The 23,462-nt window shown below is 43.8% G+C and overlaps 1 protein-coding gene across 9 annotated transcripts in view; it reads left to right on the top strand.

Annotated features, from left to right (window-relative positions):
• The window catches only part of LOC139763259 (bestrophin-2-like), a 65,080-nt gene that overhangs the window by 27,976 nt on the left and 13,642 nt on the right, over positions 1-23,462 (top strand). For 5 of the 9 annotated variants that reach the window (XM_071689197.1, XM_071689192.1, XM_071689198.1 and 2 more), the window contains exons 2-9: positions 3,079-3,213; positions 8,123-8,289; positions 11,588-11,745; positions 16,323-16,400; positions 19,540-19,692; positions 20,689-20,769; positions 21,114-21,265; positions 22,615-22,745. In XM_071689197.1, coding sequence (XP_071545298.1) covers positions 3,079-3,213; positions 8,123-8,289; positions 11,588-11,745; positions 16,323-16,400; positions 19,540-19,692; positions 20,689-20,769; positions 21,114-21,265; positions 22,615-22,745 — 1,055 coding nt within the window. Of the gene's footprint in view, positions 1-183; positions 526-3,078; positions 3,214-8,122; positions 8,290-11,587; positions 11,746-16,322; positions 16,401-16,483; positions 16,562-19,539; positions 19,693-20,688; positions 20,770-21,113; positions 21,266-22,614; positions 22,746-23,462 lie in introns of those variants that run through there. The other 4 variants (XM_071689200.1, XM_071689194.1, XM_071689193.1 and 1 more) reach the window with 4 other exon arrangements.

Below are 23,462 nucleotides of genomic sequence, written 5' to 3'. Positions count from 1 at the left end.
TGTTGGCCCACTCGACGTCTGAGGGCGTGAGAAACAATAGGTTCCACTCGCCACCGCTCTCGTGTTATTCTCATCCTCGAGCAGGTGTATCCGAGGGGCGTGTGCTTGTGGTAGAGGCGTGCAGTGCCGTAGATAAGGGCCGTGGACGCGTTTAGGAGCGTGGGCATGTAGTAGAAGGCGTGTAGTGTCGTAGTAGCTGGCGCGGGGGGAGGAGAGAGGCGCGCCAGGAATGCCTGGCTTGTGTTCGCCCACTCACTTGGCCCCCTCCGTCTGGCCTTCAACACCCCAGCTGACTCCACCACCACCAAACGTTCGCCAGCAACCAACCCTGCCTCCCCCCTTACTCATGGGACGGTCTCATGGAGCTGCCCCAGTCCAGCAGGTCTGGCTGTATAGGCCGCCCGAAGCACGAGGCGAGTGAAGCAGGGATTCGAAACCTCCCCAAGACTCGGGTTACATAGGATGCTCGAGACACCGAGCCATGTGAAGCAGGGGTTCAAATCGACCCCCAAGACTCGACGCCAGGTAAGTGAAGCCGGGATTCAAAACCTCTGCAAGACTCGGGCTGTGTGTAGGCTGCCCGAGGCACTCGGAAAGTGAAGCAAGGAAGGATTCAGACCTCCTCAAGACAACGGTTTCGTTCAGTGATTCGATTCATCACGTATGGAGACACCAGACGGGTGCGGTGTGTGGCTAGTTACCTGGGGAGGATGGAATCAGTAAACTCGTTCCTCTTGTGCTTTTGTATTCGTCTCACTCCCTCCTCCCTCCCTGTTCTCCTCTCGTCTCGTCTCTGATATTTCATTTATTGTCTTCATCACCTCGCCTTCACAATTTCCTTTCTTCTGTGCATTTTTTCCCCTTGCCTTTTTCTTTCTTTTCCTTCAGTCTGACCTATTCTCTCTCTCTCTCTCTCTCTCTCTCTCTCTCTCTCTCTCTCTCTCTCTCTCTCTCTCTCTCTCTCTCTCTCTCTTCTTCCCTCTCTCTGTCTCTCCTTTTCATGCTTGCTTTCTTTTGCAGACGTGCTCCTACCCTTACACACACACACACACACACACACACACACACTTCCCTCATATTCTTCTGATGCCATTTTCCACCCTTTTCCATCCCTCAGCCTCTTTCCCCGCCCGTTCCATCGTCCCACTGTACAGCATCGAGATGAAGCGAAAGACGAACTCTTTGACTTCCTCCTCGAATCAGGTGAAATCTCTTGAGTGGCCTCAAGTCATTGACAATACTAGACACCGACGACAAGGAATCCAACTCGCGTCTCCCACCTCAAGTGAACTATAAACTTATGAGTCTAAGTTTACATCAACGAGGGAGGTAGGGGGGATTCGATCCTGCGTCTCCAACCCAGTGTAAACTGTGATTTTTAACTTACAAGGCCTGAGTTTACGTTAGTGAGAAGGGTGTGAACGAGAGGGTAAAACTTTCGTTTAAACTTATGAGTCAAAGTTACATGAAAACTCATTTGTTTTACTCGTCTTTTATTATTTCTCGTACTCGTGGTTTGGTTTAATGTGCGGCTCTTATTTGTTGTTTATCATGATTGTTTGGTGTTTACCATAAACATTTGTTGTTCATCTTTCCTGTTTCATCTCGTGGGGTTTGTTGATTGTTAGCCACGTGCTCTGTTTGTTATTCGTGTCAGTTGTTTGTCATAAACATCTCTCGTTTGTCATCCACATGTGTTCTTTGTCATACACTTTTTTGACATGGTATTATCACACTTGTGTGTTGTCTCTGTTGGTCCTATAGGTGTGGGGTTTGTGTTGCATGGCTTTTGTTTGTCATAAACTCGCATTTTTTATGTTCTCATATACGTTTGATGTTTTGTTTGCCATCCACGTCTGTTGTTTGTGTTCTTTGTCATAAGTGTTTGCTGGTTTTCCTATTTCTCCTGATTTTAGCACCTGCCAGATTTTCAACACCTCCAGTATTTCCATGAATATTCATTGTTCTTCATTTTCATTGTTCTTCATGTTGTTTGTCATGCTTACTTGTTAGTATGTGAGACGTCTATTGTTTGTCATGCTCGCTTGTTAGACATGACACCCGTGTGTTGTCTGGGGTACTTGCTTGTGGTGTATGACACTCTTGTTGTGTCATACTCGCTTGTTGAAGCAGAATTGCTTGTTATTCCTCATACACTTCGTTTGTACATGACACATACTTTGTTCCTCATAATTATGTATGACACATTCTCGTTGTTTGTCATCCCAGCAACATATGTGTTGCTTGTCGTAAAGCATTCATGTGACACGCGACTGTTGCATATAATACATCCCTTTTATATGTGACACATGCCTTTTGTATGTGACACATGCCTTTTATATGTGACACATGCCTTTTATATGTGACACATGCCTTTTGTATGTGACACATGCCTTTTATATGTGACACATGCCTTTTATATGTGACACATGCCTTTTATATGTGACACATGCCTTTTGTATGTGACACATGCCTTTTATATGTGACACATGCCTTTTATATGTGACACATGCCTTTTATATGTGACACATGCCTTTTATATGTGAGACAATCCCGTTGTTTGTGACACGAAGCCTGTTTGTCAAAGGAGGTCATTTTTATGTCTTTCATTTTGAGATATTTTCCTCCTAAGATCTAAATGTTCATTGTTTACCAGTGTGATTTATTTTCCACTGTGACTCATTTTCCAGGTTCGAGGCAGTCTGAGTTTCATATCCTCCCTTGACTTATATGAATGATCAGGTTTCGTGAGATCGTCATATATATGTTCTATAGTGAGATCGTCATATATATGTTCTATACATGTTCTATAGGATTGCTATAACCCCCTCGTTCGTATCCCTGTGACTAATCCTCCTCATATCAAACTCCTCAGCGTGACATATTTACCAGATCAAATACGTCATGATGATTATCATGAAAAAACTACATATTCTCGTAAATCCCTAAGCATGACATAAATATAATATTTAGTTTTAGATTATGAATAAATGTGATATATTTTCCTGTTTTGCATCTTATTTCGTCCGGCAGGATCCTTAACGCTTATCTGTTGTTGTTTTTATTTTTTCCCCACAGGAAGTTCGAGGTGGCAGTGCTTTACTGCGACACTTACATGAACTACATCCCTCTCTCGTTCATCCTGGGCTTCTACGTTTCCTTCGTAGCATCGAGATGGTGGCAACAGTATATGGCTATCCCATGGCCAGATAAGTGAGTTATCTCTCTCTCTCTCTCTCTCTCTCTCTCTCTCTCTCTCTCTCTCTCTCTCTCTCTCTCTCTCTCTCACAGTGTAACACAGATATGTATATTCATTTTTTCTCCTCTCATGTTGTCAGATACCAACTGATTTGACAAATGATTGATTCAAGTTTTCGAGGACCTGATTCATTTCCCTGACATGCACTTGGATGTCCCTTATGATAATGTTGAATTACACACACACACACACACCCACACACACACACACACACACACACACACACACACACACACACGACAGATTCGTGGGGTTGCCATAAGTCGATACATTCATTCTTAAAATCAGATGTTTTTCGTATCATTCGTGAACGCCGTTGCTAAGATCAGAGGATAACACTTTCGTCTCCTGCTGTGGTACTTCATATGTGTTATCTATTCCTAGTAAAGTTCTAGTGCAACGTACATCACCAGTAGATGTATGGCTAGTGGAGGAGGATGTAGTGCTAGTGCAAGACTCAGCAGTTGTATTAGTAGTTGTTATCGTAGTAGTAGATGTAGTCCTGGGTAGATGTAGACAAAGTGTTTGAGAAAGAGGCAGTATAAGATGTAGACGTTGTAGGAAGGAGGGAGTGTAGAGAAACCTCAGCCTTCAGGTAGAGACCTCAGCCCTCAGATAGAGACCTCAGCCCTCAGATAGAGACCTCAGCCCTCAAGTAGAGACCTCAGCCCTCAGGTAGAGACCTCAGCCCTCAGGTAGAGACCTCAGCCCTCAGATAGAGACCTCAGCCCTCAAGTAGAGACCTCAGCCCTCAAGTAGAGACCTCAGCCCTCAGGTAGAGACCTCAGCCCTCAAGTAGAGACCTCAGCCCTCAGGTAGAGGGTGGAGCCCCCACAGCAGGTGCACGAGAGCAGTGCTTGCAGCCGACCGTCCTCGCCCTGAATATCGTGGGAATGTTTGGCAAGCAAGCACGGCCCTCCCTCCCTCCCTCCCTTATCCACTCTGACCTCCTTACCCCCGCCTTCTGCGGTTGTAAACACTGGGGAAGGGAGTCCACAAGGCCTCCTTCTTGCACCCACACTGTTTATTGTCATATGCTCGTGTCTCTGAAATTGGTATGCGGTTTGGTGACTTTCCTGTGAATTCCAGTGGGCTCAGGATTTTTGTTTTTTCTCCTCGCTTTTGGTCAGAGATTTGGTCTCTGTTGATAAAACCCTGTCATACGCCTTCTTTTTTTATTTTCTTTTAGTGTAAGTGTTCGTGTGTGTGTATTGTGTCTCTGCTTATATAAGGTCTTTTGCTTTCGAATTCTTTTATTGTGCTTTTGGTCTGCGATTTGGTCTTGCTCATAGACCTTCTCGGGTTTATGAGTTGCATCTGAGGAGGGAAGTGTTGATGGTGGCACGTGTGTGTGTGTGTGTGTGTGTGTGTCAATGTCAGGTGGTAAGCAGTGCCACGTGTGTGTGTGTCAGTGTCAGGTGGTAAGGAGTGCCACGTGTGTCAGTGTCAGGTGGTAAGGAGTGCCACGTGTGTGTGTGTCAGTGTCAGGTGGTAAGGAGTGCCACGTGTGTCAGTGTCAGGTGGTAAGGAGTGCCACGTGTGTGTGTGTCAGTGTCAGGTGGTAAGGAGTGCCACGTGTGTGTGTGTCAGTGTCAGGTGGTAAGGAGTGCCACGTGTGTCAGTGTCAGGTGGTAAGGAGTGCCACGTGTGTGTGTGTCAGTGTCAGGTGGTAAGGAGTGCCACGTGTCGTGTGTGTGTCAGTGTCATGTGGTAAGGAGTGCCACGTGTCGTGTGTGTGTCAGTGTCAGGTGGTAAGGAGTGCCACGTGTGTGTGTGTGTGTGTGTGTGTGTGTGTCAGTGTCAGGTGGTAAGGAGTGCCACGTCTCGTGTGTGTGTCAGTGTCAGGTGGTAAGGAGTGCCACGTGTGTCAGTGTCAGGTGGTAAGGAGTGCCACGTGTGTGTGTGTCAGTGTCAGGTGGTAAGGAGTGCCACGTGTGTCAGTGTCAGGTGGTAAGGAGTGCCACGTGTCGTGTGTGTGTGTGTCAGGTGGTAAGGAGTGCCACGTGTCGTGTGTGTGTCAGTGTCAGGTGGTAAGGAGTGCCACGTGTCGTGTGGGTCTTGGAATACCACCTGGTGCCAGACATTCGTGTCAGTCACAGTCCGAGCTCAGTTGTTACTCGCATGACTACAACCTGCTACAGCTCTCTCTCTCTCTCTCTCTCTCTCTCTCTCTCTCTCTCTCTCTCTCTCTCTCTCTCTCTCTCTCTCTCTTATACTTCCTTTTATAGGTCACCTATTCTGTGTTTTATTTCTCACTATGGTGCGGGGATCATGTGAATTTTACTACGCCAAAAAAAGAAGAAAAAAAGGAAGACTGTAAGAAACGTATGTATTTTGAGAGTGAACTTGACCCATCCTAATTTTGTGCTGCCATCTGTTATTTTCATTTGGATGACGATGACAATTTGTAGACAATACTTGACGTTTAACAAACTCTGTTCCATTTACCTCTCATATTAGAAAGTTTGCCAACGTATTAGTTTTATACTTGTATGGGTCTAAAGTGTTCATGTAACTCGTCCCTTCACATTTCTGTGGTCAGTTCATGTAACTCGTCCCTCAACATTTCCGTGGTCAGTTCATGTAACTCGTCCCTCAACATTTCTGTGGTCAGTTCATGTAACTCGTCCCTCCACATTTGTGTAGTCAGTTCATGTAACTCGTCCCTCAACATTTCTGTAGTCAGTTCATGTAACTCGTCCCTCCACATTTCTGTAGTCAGTTCATGTAACTAGTCCCTCCATAATTCTGTAGTCAGTTCATGTAACTCGTCCCTCAACATTTCTGTGGTCAAGGTTACTCACTTAATTACAACATTACTGTTAAAATCACCAGTGAAATGGATCTTGCCATTAGTACAAATATTTTCATTTGATTTAGTTCACGGACATTTTTAGCACAAGGTGTTGAAAAATCTGACCAAATGTTGTTCAACCTTTGGTAACTCTAGCTGACTGGGGCGCCAGATGACCTTCACTTGTCTCGCTTTTTGGAAAATTAATCCGTTTTTTTTTGTTTTGTTTTGTTCTTTCCCACTCGGTATGTGTGACACGACAGCAGGTGTAGGAGGGTCTAATGAGGAAGATAAGAGTGACAGTCAATTAAGGAGGTTATTTCTCAACATACCACACTGCTTGAAGACTCATGGACTTCAGCTCGTGTATATATATATTGAAAGTTGTGTATTTATACGTAAAGGCGCAGTTGGTGCGTCTGCTGTTTGAAAGTACTGTTCAGGGATGTGATGTGCACCTTGTGAGAGTGCAGGAGGAAGAGGAACTGTAGATATGAGAGGATTATCGCGAGAGCTTCTTCTTCTTCTTCTTCTTCTTCTTCTTCTTCTTTATTTTCCTGTTGCCATGTCTTTGTTTACGCTATGATAAGCGGTTATAGAATGATGGAGAGATGAAGCGCCCACACCTTGAGGCTGTGGTGGTGGCTGTGGTGGCTGTGGTGGTGGCTGTAGTGGTGGCTGTGGTGGTGGTGGTGTGGTGGCTGTGGTGGAAGATGGCACCGCATCAGACGGGGTGGTGTGTGGTGGTACCCGAGCCAGTCTGGTACTCTTGTGTTGGCTCGGGTGCCAGCCCCACAGCGCCAGCCCTACAATGCCAGCCCCACAATGCTAGCCTCGCAGTGTCAGCCCCACAATGTCAGCCCCACAGTGCCAGCCCCACAATGCTACCCTTGCAGTGCCAGCCCCACAGTCCTAGCTCCACAGTGTCTGACTCACAGTGCCAGCCTCGCAGTGCCAGCCCCACAGTGCCAGCCCCATAGTGCCAGCTCCACAGTCCTTCCCTCGTAGTGCCAAGCTCAGATCGGGTGTGGCGCCCATCTGGCTCGTCAACCCCTCCTGCAGGCAGTACGAGGGAGCAGCTCAGTGGCAGCGGCGGCACCACTGCATCCCCGGGCATGAGTCCTCCCATCTTCTCCCTGTTCCCTGGTGCCTTTAGCTTCACTCATATTGATTCGTGAGTCGCCCTACCCCTAGCGAGCATCGATGTCACTTCCAGATAGGGTGTTGATGTCAGGCTTCCATCTGGTGAGAAAGGCTTTGAATCCCTGGAGGAAAATAAGGTGATAACCGGACCATCAAGGTGGATATCGGATATCATGTTCAGCGAACCTGATAAGCGGACTGGCTTTCGGATAAGAAACGAGTGGTGTTGAGTGTGTGTGGAGCGTCCGATTGGCTCCGTGTCCGATTGGCTCCGTGTCCGATTGGCTCCATGTCCGATTGGCTCCCATAACCTTTCAGTTCTGAAGACTCAGATGTACAATCGCCTGCTCAGCGTTGATTTATCTCCACACTTTTTTTTTTCCCCCGTGTCATCTAAGACGGCCTTGAACGGTCTATACATAGCCCACGCCATGTGGGTCGCTATGTATAAACAGAGGCTCAGACATCTCTCTTGTCTCGCACTTTATGACTATAAACACAAGTTAAGATATCTCTCTTGTCTCTTATTTTATAAATATAAACACAAATTAAGATATCTCTCTTGTCTCGTACTTTATGAATATAAACATAAGTTATCTCTCTTGTCTCTTATTTTATGAATATAAGCACAACTTAAGATATCTCTCTTGTCTCGTAATTTACGAATATAAACACAACTTAAGATATCTCTCTTGTCTCGTAATTTAAGAATATAAACACAACTTTAGATATCTCTCATGTCTAGTAATTTAAGAATATAAACACAACTTTAGATATCTCTCTTGTCTCGTAATTTACGAATATAAACACAACTTAAGATATCTCTCTTGTCTCGTAATTTACGAATATAAACATAGGACATCTTTCTCGTGCTGTATGTTGCTGTAGAGCGGAGTGAAGACATCTTTTCCTTCGTTCCGTTGCAGGATCATCCACGCCATCGCTCTGCACGTGACCGGCTATGACGAGAAGGGCAGGATGATGCGCAGGACTCTGGCCCGCTACATTAACCTGAGTCTTGTCCTCATCCTCAGGTCCATCTCCTCACCACTGAAGAAAAGGTTTCCCACGCTCGAGCATCTTGTAGAGGCCGGTGGGTGTAGAGAGAGAGAGAGAGAGAGAGAGAGAGAGAGAGAGAGAGAGAGAGAGAGAGAGAGAGAGAGAGAGAGATGGTAGACGTAGAACGAAAGGTGTTTCAAAAAGAGAAAGTGTGTGTGTGTGTGTGTGTGTGTGTGTGTGTGTGTGTGAATTTAATGTAAATACTAAAAGTAATACTCCAAAATTAGTAATATTTACACCGTATGTAAAACATGACTTTGCAGACGTGAGAACCTTCATGATATATAAAGATAAGTAGATAAGAGAAATACAGATACTTGTATCTTTATATTCGGATGCATGTTATTCACAGTAAACCTCTGTAGTATATTAAATGTTTTATATATATGTGGATTCCAAGTAGCTGGGCAATAATCAATTTAAGTCTGTTGTATCTACGTACTTATTTAAGTCGTATATTTTTTTTTTTTTGGGGGGGGGGGAGGCATTATTCTTCTCTGTAGCTTTATCAGTTATATCTGTGACCCACTTTCCTCTCGTTACCTTTACCGTTACAGTATTTATCAGTTATCTACAGCCGTTCACCTTCACTATAATATCTGGTACAACTATCGTGTCATTTCTCGTGTGTACTCCACATGATGGCTTCCTCCTCAAGACCCGTATATCAAGATTGTTGGCAAGATCTTCTGTTATCGCCACTGGATCTGAACGTTGGAGTCACACTTTCTTTCCACCGAGATATAACAGGGATGATCAGGCCTCTTGGCTGGGATAAGATAGAGTAAAGTTAAAAGTAAGGGACAACCTGTCTTGAGGACGCGTGGGAGGGACCCGTGAAGTAAATATGGTATAGACAGAAGAGGATGTATGTATATTTAAGGGGGATTTATTTCTCGAAATTGATAAGTCTTGTGGGATTTTTCTCTCTTCATCTTTTACGTGTTTTGAGATCTATTTATGGGTTGTTTACTGAGGCGATAGATGCGTGGAGAGTAGATGCGAATCAGCGATTGCGACAGATGGACAGATCTGTCTCCATTCGGAGCCCAAATCCCTTTGGCTTGGTTTGGGTTGACGCTCATATATACGCGCACGTGCGTTCGCGTACATGCATCGACATAAGAGACGTGCTAGACACTCAGGATGTGACATAGATACAAGTTCTGCATTCGCCCCAAGATGGGTCTATGCAGGAACAGAGTGTCTGGTCTACCTGGCTTGTGTGGGCAACACACACACACACACACACACACACACACACACACACACACACACACACACAGAGCACTGCTGGAAGAGGTCCAGAGGAATGCAACAACAATGGTACCAGACCCGAGTGGAATGAACTGTGAGGAGGGAAGCCCTGAATCTGGCCACACTGGAAGGAAGGAGAATATGGGAAGACGTGATGACGAAATATGAATCTTGACAAGATGCCATCATGACCACGCTCATACTGGACACTTCCCTGAGGGGAAGTGTTCGGAGGGACGTGAGGAAGTGTACGGAGGGACGTGAGGAAGTGGACGGAGGACGTGAGGAAGTGTAAGGAGGGACGTGAGGAAGCGTACGAAGGGACGTGAGGAGGTGTACAGAAGGACGTGAGGAGGTGTACGAAGGGACGAGAGGAGGTGTACGGAGGGATGTGAGGAAGTGTAAGGAGGGACGTGAGGAAGCGTACGGAGGGACGTGAGGAAGTGGACGGAGGACGTGAGGGGGTGTATGGTGGGACGTGAAGAAGTCTACGAAGGGACGAGAGGAGGTGCACGGAGGGACGTGAGGAAGTGTACGAAGGGACGTGATGAGGTGTACGGAGGGATGTGAGGAGGTGTACGGAGGGACGTGAAGAAAATAAGATACGGACACAATGCTGGTCCCCACGAGAGAAGAAATAACACACACACACACACACTCACGCACACACACACACACACACACACACACACACAGAAATAGGCGCACACTTACACACTCGAACAGAACACCTCGCACAGGACACACCGCCACACACGGGTTGAGAAAGCGACGCTGGCGATATACGATTATCACCCAGTATCTTCATATGTGTGTGCGTGTGTGTACACGTGTGTTTAGACTCGAGCGCTGGTCTGTTTGAATATGTGGTGGCTCCCCTTCCCTCTCCCTACCCCCGCCCCTTCCTCCCTCCTCCCCTTCCCTTCCTCCCCTCCTCCCCTTGCGGTGGAGGATGTGGAGAAAAAAAAAAAGCCCAAAAACCTCGTGAAGGAAAAAGCTGTGGCATGTTTGGCAGGGTGGTGCAGGGGCAGTGGACACGCGGACGAACCAGTCGAGGGGAGAGCCATGGAAGGAAGATCGTCGAACACTGTGCTGCTGTAAATCGTGTTAGTGGTGATCCTGTAAATGATTTACACTGTGCTACTGTAAATCGTGTTAGTGGTGATGCTGTAAATGATTTACTGTTATGTCCCGAATGACCGTTTCCATAAGGTTACCGATTACACGCGTAAAGGTAACTGGAGGATAATTTCTGGGCTGTGACTAATTACCTTTATATATATATATATATATATATATATATATATATATATATATATATATATATATATATATATATAATATATATATATATATATTCCTATGACTCCACGGGGAAAATGAAACACGTAAGTTCCCAAGTGCACTTTCGTGTATTAATCACATCATCAGGGGAGACATAAGAGAGAAATATAACAGTCAGTTGATATACAACGAAGAGACGCAGCTAGGACGCCATATGGTAAATATTCTAAGGTGTCGCCTGTTATCAGAAATTGGAAGTTTTTATGTATTATGATGTGATGCACAGCGAAAGAAAGACCAGATATGCGATACGAATGAAAAACTGAGTGAATGAATGAAGGAGGAATGACACGTATGAGAGGGACATGGATTAAGTTCGAACTGAATGAAGAGACTGAAAGATGGGTAAATGGACACTGGTGTAGCGTGAAATAAAGATATTTGAGTAATGAAAGCATGACAGTTTTATGAGGAGTATTTACCTGGAAACTGTGTGAGTGAGTATGTTACTAAAGAAGTGTAAGGTTTTGAATTTTCCAAAGATACCTTTGAAAAGTTACAGATGTGATATGCACCCATGAATTATATATATATTTTTAAGATTGCTGTGTAATAATATCCTTATATACAGAATGATAGGTGAATACATTAGATTACAGACTCATTAAAGATATGTATGTATATTTTTAAAGCATTCATCTTTTTTTCCAAAGATATAAAGATAAGATCCTGTTTTAGATGTATAATTTATGAATTTAAGATTTTCTTTTTTTTCCCCACGTTTTCCACAGGTTTCTTAACCACAACAGAGCTTGGAATCTACAAGCTGGTTCCCAACAAGGAATTCAATACGTATTGGGTTCCTTGTACCTGGTTTACAGCGCTTTTAAAAGACATAAAAGCCCAAAAGAGAATACCTGATCCTATGGGGGTCAAACATATCATGGAGGTATAGTTTCCCTTCTGTCTCTCTCTCTCTCTCTCTCTCTCCCTCTTTCATTCTCTCTCTTTCTCTCTAGTTCATTCTGAGTGTTTAGAGGGTATCTTTTAGTCGTAATATCTCAAATTTCTTTTTCGAAAGATAGTTAACAAGGCTTGTGATACTTGTTTCTTGCATTTCATAGCAGTACATCAGTAGATTTTATTTTTTTGAATGATCAGTCATACGTTTTGTTATTTATTTATTTAGTTTTGCTGGTTGTAATGTAGAATTTATAGTTTAGTTCACTTTTGTCTTTTAACTTGTATAAAGTCTATACGTAGATGAATTAGATTAAACACTTATTGTTACATGTTCTCTTAGAACTGTCTCACCTGACATCCTTCTTTATCTTTATGATTATTCTTAGTATCACTTAGTATCATGCACCCCAGATATATATATATCTACTCCATATGGTTGCATCTATCCTGTGTTATGCTTGAAAAAAAAAGAAATATATAGATATATATATATATTCTTATATATCTCTTTTGTCAGAAAATATTTTGATTGTGCAAATATAGTTGATGCTGAGCTCCATTTAAATTGAAATTCAAGAGAAAAAAAATATATATTAATGATTAAATTCCGCAATGTCCAATACCAATTTGAATATATTTTTTTTTGTTGTTCCAAGTTGAAGTTATTATCAGTTTAATACGTCCATCTCCACCCTGCTAGAATCTTGTGGTCCTCTCCTTGAATGTATATAATTCAATCCATTCCATGTGGGAAGATCCCTGTTTTCGAGAACTTGTCTAGATTAATACTATCCATAACTAAATATTAGCCTATAGAATATAGCTTTTAAAAAAACAAACAAACAAACAAACAAAAGAGCAATAGACAGACAAATGGCTGGTTTGAAATGTTAGTTGTGGAGGTAAATGGCTGTTTTTGCTCTGATCTCTAGTTGAGCATCGTTATCCCACTAACCTACCTAATAAGACTAAAGATCTCTCTCTAACGGGACTAACCTTTCTAACAGGGAGAACGAAATGGCTGCAGACACTTTTTTTTTTTTTTTGCGAGATTAAAAGAGATGCTGTTTGGATTTGTCAGTGATACAGATTCTTGTTCAGGATCTGCATAACGATGATGGTCACTGAGGAGAGAAGTCACGTTTTGTATGCTCTTCTCTGACAAGTTTACGTGAAACTTCTTTTTTTTTTTGGACAGGTCCCCCCCTGCAATATGTGAGTAAGGTATCCCTCCGCCAACCGTGTGCAAGACCCAGTTACTATTGTCCAATCCCCCGTGCAAAGCTAAAACGACCAAATACCAGTCTCCCTCATCATATGAATACTGTTTGTCAGTCTCCAACATTACATACATTCGCCATATGCCAGTCTCCAACACAATACACTTGCGATTTTCTAGTCTCCAACAAAATTCGCGTACCTTTTGCCGGTCTCCATCAATATCAACAAAATTCGCATACCTTTTGCCAGTCTCCATCAAAACTCGCGTAACATCGGCCAATCCCAAACAAAGTATGGAACAAAAAGACACACAGAGGATTCTCATTTCGTTTGTCAAAAAGAAAAGAAAAAAATTGCCTTCAACTTTGCTGTAATTCGTCGCTCATTTGGCCATTCAAAAGTTCTTAATAGCAATCGCACACAAGTCTTCCAATTTCCGGTCAAGCTAGACTTCAATAACCTCTAACTACTCGTCATTATGATCGGCGTATCGACCTCTGGTGGACTTTGAGGTTTTGGAACGAATGGTCGTCTCTTGGGTCCAGGTCTGGCCTGGAAGAGGGACGCTCGCTCGGTCAACATTCTCCGCCGCTTCGTTGTTTGCGTCGTGATGTAGTTGTGACAATCACCAGAGTCCCTTCGACGTCCCAGAAGATCGAGGTCGTGGTATGACAGATCAAAGGGTCGCGTTACCAGGCTTGTTGGTACTGGGAGGAGTTCGATGTCTCCTTCGACTCAAGGTTCCAGTGTCGGATCCAGGTCTCAACCCCATGTAACCAGAAGGGTTACAGACGTTGCTCGGTTGGCTCCATGTAACTCAGGCAAGTCAAGACCTAAGTTACGACTGGTGCGCTTCAGTCACGACTGGTGTGTCGGTCCTGAGCGCTGAGGGGTTTTTGGGAACCCATCTTACCGAGATCTCAGAAGACACCTTAGATGGCCGTGGATGATCATGTCCGCCACACATCCATGTGAAATTCCCAGCTAGAGTCATCGACTCACCATGATCAGGTTCTGGACTTGTGACACAGTTTCCTCCAGTGACATCTGTTGGTTGTCCAGTCAAAGGGGGGGGGGGGGGTCATCCTCAAGACTCTAACCGCCTCATTTGACCTCTGTGACCCTTGGCTAAGAACACAATGACGTTCCGACGTCCATCATTGTGAATATGCATACTTCTGTTGTCAGAATTTACGTTTTCAGTCAGAAACAACACAAAATGCTATATTTACCCGTAGTAATTACCCAGAGGTTCGTTTTCATGATAAAAAGAAGTGATTTCTGATTATTGTTTTCCAACTTTGCCATATTTTGTGACTGCCTCCCATTCCCTAGCTAGTCTTCAAGAAAAGACACGATCTGTTTAACAGTTCTACATGTCTTTTCGTCGTCTGTCAGTGTTTTACAAGACTTCACAATGTTATGTCGTCATTACTACCATCAAATACTGAAGTCTCGTATTATCTTTAGTGTTATCATCAGCCTTAATTTTATTCAGTTGATTCTCTTTTGTTTTGTTTTTTTTCCTCGCTAATTCTCTTTCTCGTTTTGCCAGTAATTCTCGTTTTGTTTTTAAGTTTTTATCGTTTTATTTTTACCAATTATTGTTTTCTTTCACCAATGCTTTTTTTCCGGTAAATCCGTTTTCTCTTTCGTTTTTACTAATACGATTTAAAGCAAGTCTTTTTTCAGAATGAAATATTGATGATAATATTTCCCCTTTGCGTAAGAAATGGCTCCATTTGAACTTTTTAAATGAAGATTTATTGTTGTTTTTTTTCCCTAATGATAAATCATGAGGAGGATTCAGAACACTGGACAAGATCTGTCATATCCTCTTCTCTATATCATGATTACTGATCGTGCTCTCACTGAAACCAATTAGCTCTTCCCCTAATCTAGATTAGAAGCTAAGAGGTTAGAAACCTAACCACGTACACACATTAGATGTTTTCTAATCCAACTAGAGGCTCCGGCGGTGCCTCACCTTAGATACCTTATGTCCCCATTTGTCGTTTTCTAATCTTAGTTTAGAGTAGGCAGGGTAGTAGTGTTAGTCCACTCTTTGCCCCCCGCCCCCCTCATTAACTCGTTTTCTAATCTAGCCAGACGATAGCAGGGCACCACACCATCCACTGGTACCCATTACCAGGTTTCCAGTCGACGTCTGTCTTGGGTAAGGGGTCGTGGACGGTGACCATTCTGCCACTGGCCTCCAGCCTTGATCGTAACCTGTGTGTCAGTGTACTCGACCCTGTATGCCAGTGTACTCGACCCTGTATGTCAGTGTACTCGACCCTGTATGTCACTGTACACAGTCCTATATGCCAGTGTACTCGACCCTGTATGTCACTGTTCACAGTCCTGTTTGCCAGTGTACTCGATACTGTACAACACTGTACTCGACCCTGTTTATCAGTGTACCCACTCCTGTATGCCAGTGTACTCGACCCTGTATGCCAGTGTACTTGACTCTATATGTCAGTGTACCCAGTCCTGTATGGCAGTGTGTTCGAGCCTGTATATCACTGTATTCAACCCTGTACATCAGTGTACCCAGTCCTGTATGTTAGTGTACTCGACCCTGTATATCAGTATACTCGACCCTGGATGTCAGTGTACTCGACCCTGTATGTCAGTGTACTCGACCCTGTATATCAGTGTATTCGACCCTGTATATCAGTGTACTCGACCTAGTGTAGAACCCTGACAAAGAGCAGATAATGACACAGTATCTGAACAGCTGATGAAATCCACAGCTTGAAGAAAAAATGATAAAAAAAAAAGCTTGATGCATTTAAACCCCTTCTCCCTCGCCCCTATCCCTGGGCTCGGAACCTCAGCACCAAAGCTAAGACTGTTGCACTAACGTCTGGATAAAGGAAGGATACCAACACACACACACACACACACACACACACACACACACACACACACACACACACACACACACACACACATGGACACCCACACACACATATACACCCACACACCCACACACACGGAGACACACACACACACACGGACACACACACACACACGGACACATGTCCCTCTGCCTTGAGCCCCTGCCTTGCACGGGCGAGCACCCGTGGTCAATGGGAGCCGCAGATCTCCTCCCTCCTGCACCGCCTCCTTGCTCATTAAGGCTCCTGCAGCACCATTGCTAACGCTGGCATGAATCTCAAAAGGGGGTAGAGCCAGGGAAACCCTTTTTTTTTGGCACTTGTACCTGGCTCGTCCTCGCGGATGGCACTCACACGGTTTCTCCTTTACCCTCGCTAACCGCTAACGATGGTTCAGCCAGTAGTCCCCACAACTGTAGATGTCCTCTCTTTCCAGGAGTTCAATGAGTTCAGACAAAAATGCGGAATGCTCTGGAGCTATGACTGGGTGTCAATCCCTCTAGTGTACACTCAGGTAGGGTACTCAGCATACAGCATTCCAAACTTCCATGGGCCATGCCGCATTCCTCCCCTACCGACTTTCCCCTTTTATTACAGGAGTTTCTCGAATTTCGAGCCAAATGTGGGTTGCTCTGGTGTTACGATTGGGTGAGCATCCCGCTGGTGTATACTCAGGTACTGTAGGCTCGCTCATTAATCGCTGCCGGCCCTCACTTAGGACCCTGTGGTGACCCTCCGCAAGCCACGACCATAAAAGCACCAAACACCTCCCTCCCACCTCCACACCCAGTGTGCCGACCTCCCCCCTTCGCCCGCCCGCCCCCTCTCTCATGTATCCCTCTTAACAACCGTCTGTGAACCACTCACAATGTTGGTTGCCTCTTACAGAGCTTTCTCGTGGGCTTCTTGTCTCAGTAGACACTCCCCTCGCCTCGGTGTGCCTAGTGAGATTATCCTGTAAATCCTGGAGAGAGAAACAAAAAAAAAAAGAAATTACCCTAAATCCGGAACACTGACCCTTGTACTCTCAGGTCCCGGACCTCAAAATCACAAGTGGTGGGTGCCACAGCTTCAGGTGTTGGCCACTGCATCACTCCAGTCTCCCTCCCTCCTTCCCCTGCCACGCCACTCATCCATCTTGAACGATCACTGGACGTGGTTCTATAAGTTCCAGCGGCTGGATCCTTTGTTCCCCAAGACTAGACCTATCCCGCTGGAGTTTCCAGTACCATCGGCTGCTTTATGTCGCTTCCAGAACGAGGGAATGGCCCGTGAGATCAATACAACATTGTAGATTCAAGTGTCGCCCATCCGTGGCCTCAAGACCTGGCGTGTAGCAGTTCCAGCACCTGAAGTTTCCTGTCGAAGCACACCAGTACTGTTGACCCAGAGGCAAAGTCTTCATCAATGTTAGAAGTCGTAGTTGTGGGAACTTCAAGAGTGTTCCTCCAACAACAAGACAGTACGACCTCTTGCCCTCAGACTGGTCTTTTGATATCTTTAGGCTCTGGGTTCTTCAGAGGCTCTGTGCTTCAGACAATCTTCCACTGAAACTATCATTGTTCATTAGATATAACGATTGGATTTTCAGTTTGGATGATGAACAGTTTCCAAACCAAAGGCTCCAGGCCGCGCAGGGTAAACATAAGCCACCCAGACCGTGGCTGACAGGTCCCATCCTCCTCATCATGACAGTCAGGGATTTCACCACAAACGCAAGACGCCCAGTTAGCTCGCCCTAACCAGCTTAACTGGCCGGCTTAGCTGCAATAACCTCACTAAAGCGCCGGCTCTCACGCCTTCATCTCCTGGTCGCTGGTGACACAAGCTTCGACTGACTGGGCTGTCTTGTGGAGGTGCAGTTGTCAAAGAAACCAAGAGGAGGTTGGGCTCGCGTCAGTCGCTGAACCTTGATACTGCGATTTTTTTTTTCTTTTTATGTACATTTGAGCATTCATGTTTTATATCTAAGTAGTTTGATGTCCTGTATATTGTATGATGATAGAAGTCATGATATATATATATAGATATATGAGTCATTTTGATATATTCTGATATAGTACATATATAGATGATATTTATCCCAAAGTTAAAAGTTGTAGAAAATAATTCTTTACTGTTTTAGGAGAAGCACAGACCTGTTGCCATAGCAACATGGTCTGTGCTTATGAAGGATATATGAGTGACACACTTCACAGACACAGTCATGTCTTTCACAGCCTCGCTAGACAGTTGCTGTAAGATCGCTCCCCAGCCGCCTATATATATATGTATATGTATACACATGTTCTTTGACGTTTCCTTGTCCTATGCTTGGTAAAGTCAGCATGGTCGGTGTGTAGTAATCGCTGTGTTCAGCAAGTTTCGCTCTTCTCTGCATCACTGGTCTATGTTGACAAAGGATCAGATATCGTCTTGCTCAGAAAATTCATGTGTTACCGACTCTCCGGCCTAGTGCGTTTCATCTCTGAATTATAGACGTCTTTTTTACGTGATACTTGTCGCTTTTGTAACACACACAAAGGCAGCTGCCCCATATAAGAGGATCCATTTGCACACACCCAGGCCCCACAGTCTTTATCAGGGTGTGCCCTAATCACTTCATGCTCCCTGGTTCAATCCAGTTACAGCACTTCGTCCTATGTACTTCATTCCAGTTCATTGTATCCCATGCACGCCTCTCACCCTCCTGAATGTTCAGGTCCCGATACCCCCCAATTTTTCTTCGCTCCATCCATCATTTTCTTTGTCTTCCCCTTCCCTTTACGTATCTGACATATAGATCCTCATAGTCAATTTGTTTTTGGTCATTTTCTCCATATGTCCAAGCCATTTCATGACACCATGGTGAGCTATCTCAAACTGCATTTTCCGTCACATCCCTCCTTTTCCCTGCCATTTCTTACATGATCGCCACCATATATATATATATATATATATATATATATATATATATATATATATATATATATATATATATATATGAAATTAGTTTATCTCCACTTCAACATTATTTTAGCTGCTTTTGTTATGATATAAACCATTACTTATGTTGTCACAAAATTCTGAAATCCGAAAATTAATTCTGAAAATGTTATCTAAATAGGTGACACGTCAGTTTTTTGGGCCGGAATTCTCGAGGTACAGATAGAAAAGTCTGATGTCTCGTCATTACAGAAAGAGACGATCAGAAATACTTCTACACTTGCTTTTGGAACACAGCTTTTGTAATATTTCCGAAGAAAACTTTGCTTTCCCCCTCTTGTGATACCCTGTTCAGTACAGTTGACTTACATTTTTGTCTGTAGTTATATTTCTTTACCTGCTGGGCTCTAGCTGACGAAGAGTCGCGTTTCTTTTTTTTTTTTTCTTAGACGACAATACAGTCTTTAGAAAGTATCTTTCTCTTTGGCATTTCGAGATGAAGAAACGTAATTTTCTTCGGATTTGTTTTCTCTCGTAGTAGTAATCTTCCTTGCTTTGAGTGCCTTTAATACATACAACCTACCATGCACTTTTTCAAAGTATAGCCTCAAGTCTGAAACAAAAAGAGAAAGAACAGTTAATTTTTTTTTTTCAATTTCTTGAGGAAAAAAGAAATACGTAATTTTCCCGCGCGTTCCAGTACTGCTTCAGTCGTCTCCTTGTTGCAGGTGGTGACCATAGCCACGTACGCCTTCTTCCTGGCCGCCATTGTTGGCCGTCAGTTCGTCGAGAAGTCTCCTCATCCCCATAAGGGCAAGCTCGACCTTTTCATCCCATTCTTCACCCTCCTTCAATTCTTCTTCTACATGGGTCTTTTGAAGGTAAGGCAGAGACGCAACTGGTCCAGGTACTTTGTCTTGTGTTGCTGGATCGAGTGGCGCACCTCCACTCGCTCTCTCTACAGGATTACTAACCAAATCGGTTTTTTTTTTTTTTTGGAAAATAAAAGAAAAATCGTATTTATAGTCGATGGAGCTGGGATCAAAACTTTAGGAGTATTTAGTAATATTTTAGAAATCATATTAGAAACTCATCTTAAGTTAACGGAAAGTTATATTATATCAAAGTGCCTCATTCTTCGTTGAATGTAATGGCTGTAAATTTTATCTCTTGGTAGTACGGTGTCTAGCAATCTGTGCACAGTGGAACAGTGTACTCACGTGGCCGTGTAAGATATATAATCATAAAAGAATAATTTCGTCCACTTACTGTTTATCTCTTGTAAGATAAACACGGTGAACATAAATGAACTTTTTGTTAATGTAACTAAAAACTGACAAAGCAGTCTGAGAAATGTGTATAAAAAGCGGAAAAATCTTTTCTCATTTTTCTTAGATTCCGTCTGACATCCATCTTGATATTTCTTTCGTTTTCTTTCATTATTTAAGATAGTGAATACATGTCCAGTTGTGACATGGGGATATAAAATGTCCGACCCGCTGGTTAAGTATTTACAATAAAGTGTAATTATAAAATGTCCGACCCGCTGGTTAAGTATTTACAATAAAGTGAAGACATAATTACGTTGGAGAATATTATAAGAATTACAGATACTTTATACACGCTAATGCTTCGATTACGAGAGATGTGTTGAATTAGGGATTATTTCTGATGTTGAATTAGGGATTATTTCTGCTGTTAAATTAGGGATTATTTCTGCTGTTGAATTAGGGATTATTTCTGATGTTGAATTAGGGATTATTTCTGATGTTGAATTAGGGATTATTTCTGATGTTGAATTAGGGATTATTTCTGCTTTTGAATTAGGGATTGTTTCTGCCACGCCTCGGAATGATATCAGTTGCTGGTGTCCACAGGTTGCTGAGCAGCTGATCAATCCGTTTGGTGACGACGACGAAGACTTCGAGCTAAACTGGATCATTGACAGACACATGAAGGTAAGTTGTGGTGAGGGAGGGAGCAGAGGAGGAGGAGGAGGAGGGTGTGCTACAATGGGAAGAGTAAGAAGGTAAAGCTACTCTTAGGGAGATTACGATGACGTATAAAATCATGTAAGATATTCATTAATCTAGAGGTGGGTACTGGAAGACATTTACACTCGTCTCCCATCAATGTCAAGAGTAAATATAAGGACGAAGGTTTAAATATGGTTAGACCCAGTGTAAATAGCGCACGGTAAATATGGCAGGACTCGTCGTCGTGTAAACAGCTACTCAAGTGGAGGAGAACGTTTACACATATTTTAACATCGTGTTTACCTCTCTCTCTTTCTCTCTCCCAGGTGTCGTACCTCATCGTGGACACCCTGCTTCTCAGGACGCCGCCCTTGGTCAAGGACATCTTCTACGATGACGAGAGTCCTGTCTTACCTTACACAGAAGCCTCAGCCGAATTCAAAAAGAGGACGTATAGAGGATCAGTGGCCAATATGGTGTAAGTGGGTTCAACTTCGCGAGTGCTTTTAGTTCATAGATGCGTAGATTATTAGTGTCTATATTTTTTGCTGCTTGTAAGCACCAGTTGAAGCCTTGACTCCCGAGTTGAGCTTCAGGCGAATGGAGTAGATCCTCTTTTGTCAGAGATGAATCTTTCCCGCAGCCAAGGCCTCTGTAGAGAGAAGGTCTTCCCATTTACTGTTGTCATGTGGACTAAAGTCTTAACTGGTGTACCTTGCGCCTCTAAGATCCTCTCCAGTAGTTGAGTAACAAAGGAACTCATGACCAGTCTCACTCTACTGGTGCGAATAATAATGTTAACATCTGGCTTGACCATACCCTTCTCCATTTTGATCTTCAGTCCCTATTTTCTTTATCTCTTTTTTTTGTTAATCCTTTGCATTATCCTCTTTCCCTGTTTTATCCATCTTCTTTGCCTGATCATTCCGCTTTAACCTTGCATTGTGTTTTATGGTTGATCCCTGGCTCATATCCTACCTCGTTTCCCCACTTCATCTTACACCACCTTCTGCTGACTGTCACTTCCAGTTCTGTCATTCCTGTCTCTTGTGTTGATCCTTCGCTTTCGTGTCGCAACCTTATTTTTTTCTGTTCCGAACATCGTGTTTATTTGTTCATATTTTTATCTAGTTTAGGAGTCTCTCAAGTCTCGTAGTGATTTATCTATCAATCATCCCCTCTTTAGTCTCCCCTAAACATACGTTGTTAACAGGCACACATCATGTTTTCTGTACTTATTTTATAGTTTCCCCCCCCCCCTCATTCTTTTCACAATTAGCTGTTGTTGTTATTTTCTTCCTTCAGTGTTCATACCCTTCTGTTTACATTTAGCTTTAGCCGTCTAATCCCGTTAAACGTCTTGGCATCATTGTTTCCACACTCCCTTCATTCGTGACCTTCGTAATTCCTCCCTCACTAGTCCTTCTCAAGCAGCATCACCATGTTACAGCTATTTGTTCTTTATTCTTTCATTTACACCTGGATCTGTCTCCCTTTACACCCGTCCTCATACACTACATCATCATCCTCCTTCGCTGTCTCTCCACATGGTGTCCTTAATCCCTCGTTGGCCATTCAGATGTACTTTGCCTCGGTCACGTTCATCTTAACCCTTCCTTACATTCTCCATTCCTTATCTTCTTTACCTCCTGATTTCCCCTCTCTCCCTCTATCTTCCTCTATCCCTTCCACACTCTCCTTTCTTCCATTCTTCAACTCACTCCATCACTTCCTCTGCATATCTTCTCTCTCTCTCTTTCTCTCTATCTCTCCCTGTCTCTCCCGGCTGGTGGCATCCCTCACCCCGGTGCTGTCTCACCCTGGCAGAATCCCTGAAGATAAACAGAACCTGATCCTGCCCGACATCCAGGAGGAGGGTGAGGAGGAAGAACGTGTCCCCTCCAGCAACCTCACGTCTCAACACGCCTCCGTCATGTCCTCCATCAACAACCTTGGAGGTAGGTGATGCCATTCTTAGAAGAACCCTCCTCTTGGAGGTACTTCCCTGTCCTTGGAGGTAGGTAACGGAGGGTCTTGGAAGCATGTAGAGGTACTTCGTATCTTTAGAGGTAGGTGACGGTAGTTTTTTTAGAGGCTTGAAAGGTGGGGTGGATGGAGGAAGGTATTGCCTCATTTAGGATCTCGTGATAGGCCGTTTTGGAGGGCCTTGCAGGACATGTGACTTCCGGGTTTTGGAGGCCTGTGAAGTTAGTTTCTTCTTCTTGTGAAGTGTATCTGAAAGTCCTTTTGAACTTCTGTTTTCTGGACTAGTGGTAGAATTTTCTATACTCCTAGCATTCTTGGAGATAGATGACAGTGGTTCTTGGAGGCCTGGTGAAGTGTTCCTCCTCTTTCCAAATGGTCTTGAGAATGTTTAGCAGACGGCTGACCTAAAGGTAAAGGTTTACTAACTTTCGTAGCAGAACCTTTGTTATGAAAATTGGTTCGGACACAGCTTAGAAAACTTGCTGATTTGTTTTGACTTTGGTTTTTGAAGAACTGATTTCCAACGTCTGGGTCAAATTCCACATCTGAGAGAGCAGTGGACCATACTACCTCCCAAACCAGTAAGCTTTATCAAATTCTGTTCGCATACCACCTCCTGCAAAACATACCAGAATCTTGGTAAAGATCGCGCCAATTCCTCTATATCCTCAGTGACCCTTGGAGCCAAC

This window comes from Panulirus ornatus, chromosome 46, assembly GCF_036320965.1.
Source record: "Panulirus ornatus isolate Po-2019 chromosome 46, ASM3632096v1, whole genome shotgun sequence".
NCBI lineage: Eukaryota > Metazoa > Arthropoda > Malacostraca > Decapoda > Palinuridae > Panulirus > Panulirus ornatus.
The sequence above is the reverse complement of the archived record's forward strand: the minus strand, read 5'-3'. Positions and strand labels throughout refer to the sequence as shown.